Source organism: Eimeria acervulina, genomic scaffold, assembly GCF_000499425.1.
Source record: "Eimeria acervulina Houghton genomic scaffold, Eah_scaff2490, whole genome shotgun sequence".
NCBI classification, from domain to species: Eukaryota; Apicomplexa; class Conoidasida; order Eucoccidiorida; family Eimeriidae; genus Eimeria; species Eimeria acervulina.
This window is the reverse complement of record NW_013548295.1, coordinates 1-2,241: the sequence shown is the minus strand read 5'-3', so window position 1 is coordinate 2,241 and position 2,241 is coordinate 1. Positions and strand designations below refer to the sequence as shown.

Sequence of the window (2,241 nt, the reverse complement as noted above, 5' to 3'; positions counted from 1 at the left end):
GAGAGAGAGAGAGAGAGAGAGAGAGAGAGAGAGAGAGAGAGAGAGAGAGACAGAGAGAGATAGATAGATAGATAGATAGAGAGAGAGAGAGAGACAGAGAGAGAGAGAGAGAGAGAGAGAGAAACAGAGAAGAAGACGAAAGAGAGAGACAGAGAGAGAGAAAAGGAGACAATAAAGGAGACAATAAACAAGGAGACAGAGAAGGAGACAAAGGAGGAGACAGAGAAGGAGACAGAGAAGGAGACAGAAAAGGAGACAATAAAGGAGACAATAAAGGAGACAATTGAAGAGAGAGTAACCTTTCGATCTGTGCATGCTTGAGGTCTTCCCAGGCCTTTCTAATAAGCGAAGGAACGGCAGCAAAGTGTCTCCTTTTGCTGCTACGAGGCGAAGGAGACAGCTGAAAAGAGACAGGCTGAGGAGACAGCTGAAGGTGAGGAGACAGCTGAAGGTGAAGAGACACTCGAGGCTGAGGAAACTGCTTAATAAGAGGAGACAGTCGAAGGAGAGGAGACACCCGAAGCTGAGGAGACAGCTGAATAGGAGGAGACAGCTGAGACAGCTGTGGGGTATGATGAGGGTGAGGAGACAGTTGAAGGAGAGGAGACAGTTCTTGCCGCTTAGGTGTATGTACACACCGCAGACTAGAACGAAGCAAAGAAGAGACAGGCTGCATCTTTAAAGCCCTCAGCTGCTGCAGCAAACAGGAGGGCTAGGGAGAGACAGCAGGAAGAGGAGACAGACAGAGGAGACACAAAGGAGAGACAGACAGCCAAACAAGCAAACACACAAAGAAACAGACAGAGACTAACAAGAAGAGAGAGGCAAAGGTAGAGGCAAAGGAGATACAGAGACAAAGGAGACAGCGAGATTAAGGAGACAGCAAGATAAAGGAGACAGCAGGCGACTTGCAACAAGAGAGAGAGACCCCAGCTGTCCCTTCTCCGCCGCTGCAGCTCCTGCAGCTGAGCTGTCTGTACACCTCAGCCCATAGCTACGGTGTATATGCATGCGTCTCTATTTAGAATAAAAACCCTCAAGAAGGAGACAGCAGCAGCCCCTATTCAAGCTATGAAGGCAGCAACAGTAACAGCTGCGTATACACCCCAGGGCCCCACACCCTCAGCTCTAAGACACAGAAGCCATCCTCTTTAGGCTGCACACAGCCAGCAGCAGCATGAAATACCCTAAAGATAACGCAGCAGCAGCAGAAGAAAACAACAGCAGCAACGGAGACTCCTCGGGGCTGTGGGGCTGCATGCATGGATGAGGGACCTGCCAATACACCTCAGCAAAAATGAAGCAAGGGAAAGTTTTAAAAGAAAATATTAGCTGCTGCTGCTCTTCTTCCTGCTGCAGGAACGCTCTCCGCATGCAACCCTTCGACTATACCAGTGGACCTCGGGCGCCAAACATACAGCAGCAGCAGCAGCAGCAGCAGCAGCAGCAGCAGCAGCAGCAGCAGCAACAGGGCTAGTCTTCCTTCCTTTTTATGTTTTTCTCTTCTCTTTCCTTGGGCTGAGGTCTCTTTTGCTGCTGCTGCTGCTTCTGCTGCCTCCTAGCGAACTGCAAAGTTGGGGCGGCGCAGCAGCAGCAGCGGCGGCGACGTCTGCTGCAGCGCAATCACCAGCAGCAGCAACAACAGCAGCAGCAGCAGGGACCCTAGGGAGGATGCCTTCTCGCGAGGAATCAGAGGAGGAGGAGGTGGTGGAGGTTTCTGCTGCTTCTGCGTCTGCTGCTGCTGCTGCTGCTCACGAAAGCAGAAGAAAGCGGAAACGGCGCCACAGCAGCAGCAGCAGCAGCAGCAGCAGCAGCAGCAGCGACTCATCAGAGGACGAGAGACGCCGGTGGGTCTCCACGGCGCTTTGCTGAGTGGCGTTGTATGCAGCTTTGCTGCCTTCTCTGTTCTTGTGCTGCTCTTAGTCTCTTCTCTCCTCGCAGCAGCTGCAGCTGCAGCAACAGCAGCAGCAGCAGCAGATTGTTTCCCTGTGCTTACTTCTGTGTCTCCTGCCCCTTAAAGGGTTAGATATCTGTCTCCTTTTCGCTGAAGCTAATCCTTTTGTTGCTGCCTTTGCATGCAATTTCTTTATTTGAATAAGCACCGCTGCACTTCTTCTACACTCAGAACAACCCCCAGCGAATATATTTATATTATTTTTAATGTATAGGACTCTGTGTATTTGTATAGTGATGTCTACAGCCCTATGCATATGTACATATATATATATATATATATATATA

At 50.4% G+C, this 2,241-nt stretch overlaps 1 protein-coding gene across 1 annotated transcript; it reads left to right on the top strand.

Annotated features, from left to right (window-relative positions):
* Nucleotides 1–1,671: 1,671 nt before the first annotated feature.
* EAH_00066680 (hypothetical protein) lies at nucleotides 1,672–2,018 on the top strand (the record flags this gene model as incomplete). Its single annotated transcript, XM_013392662.1, has 2 exons — nucleotides 1,672–1,847; nucleotides 1,889–2,018. The coding sequence occupies 2 exons, from the start codon at nucleotides 1,672–1,674 to the stop codon at nucleotides 2,016–2,018; spliced, it is 306 nt and encodes a 101-aa protein (XP_013248116.1).
* Between the last annotated feature and the right edge of the window lie 223 nt (nucleotides 2,019–2,241).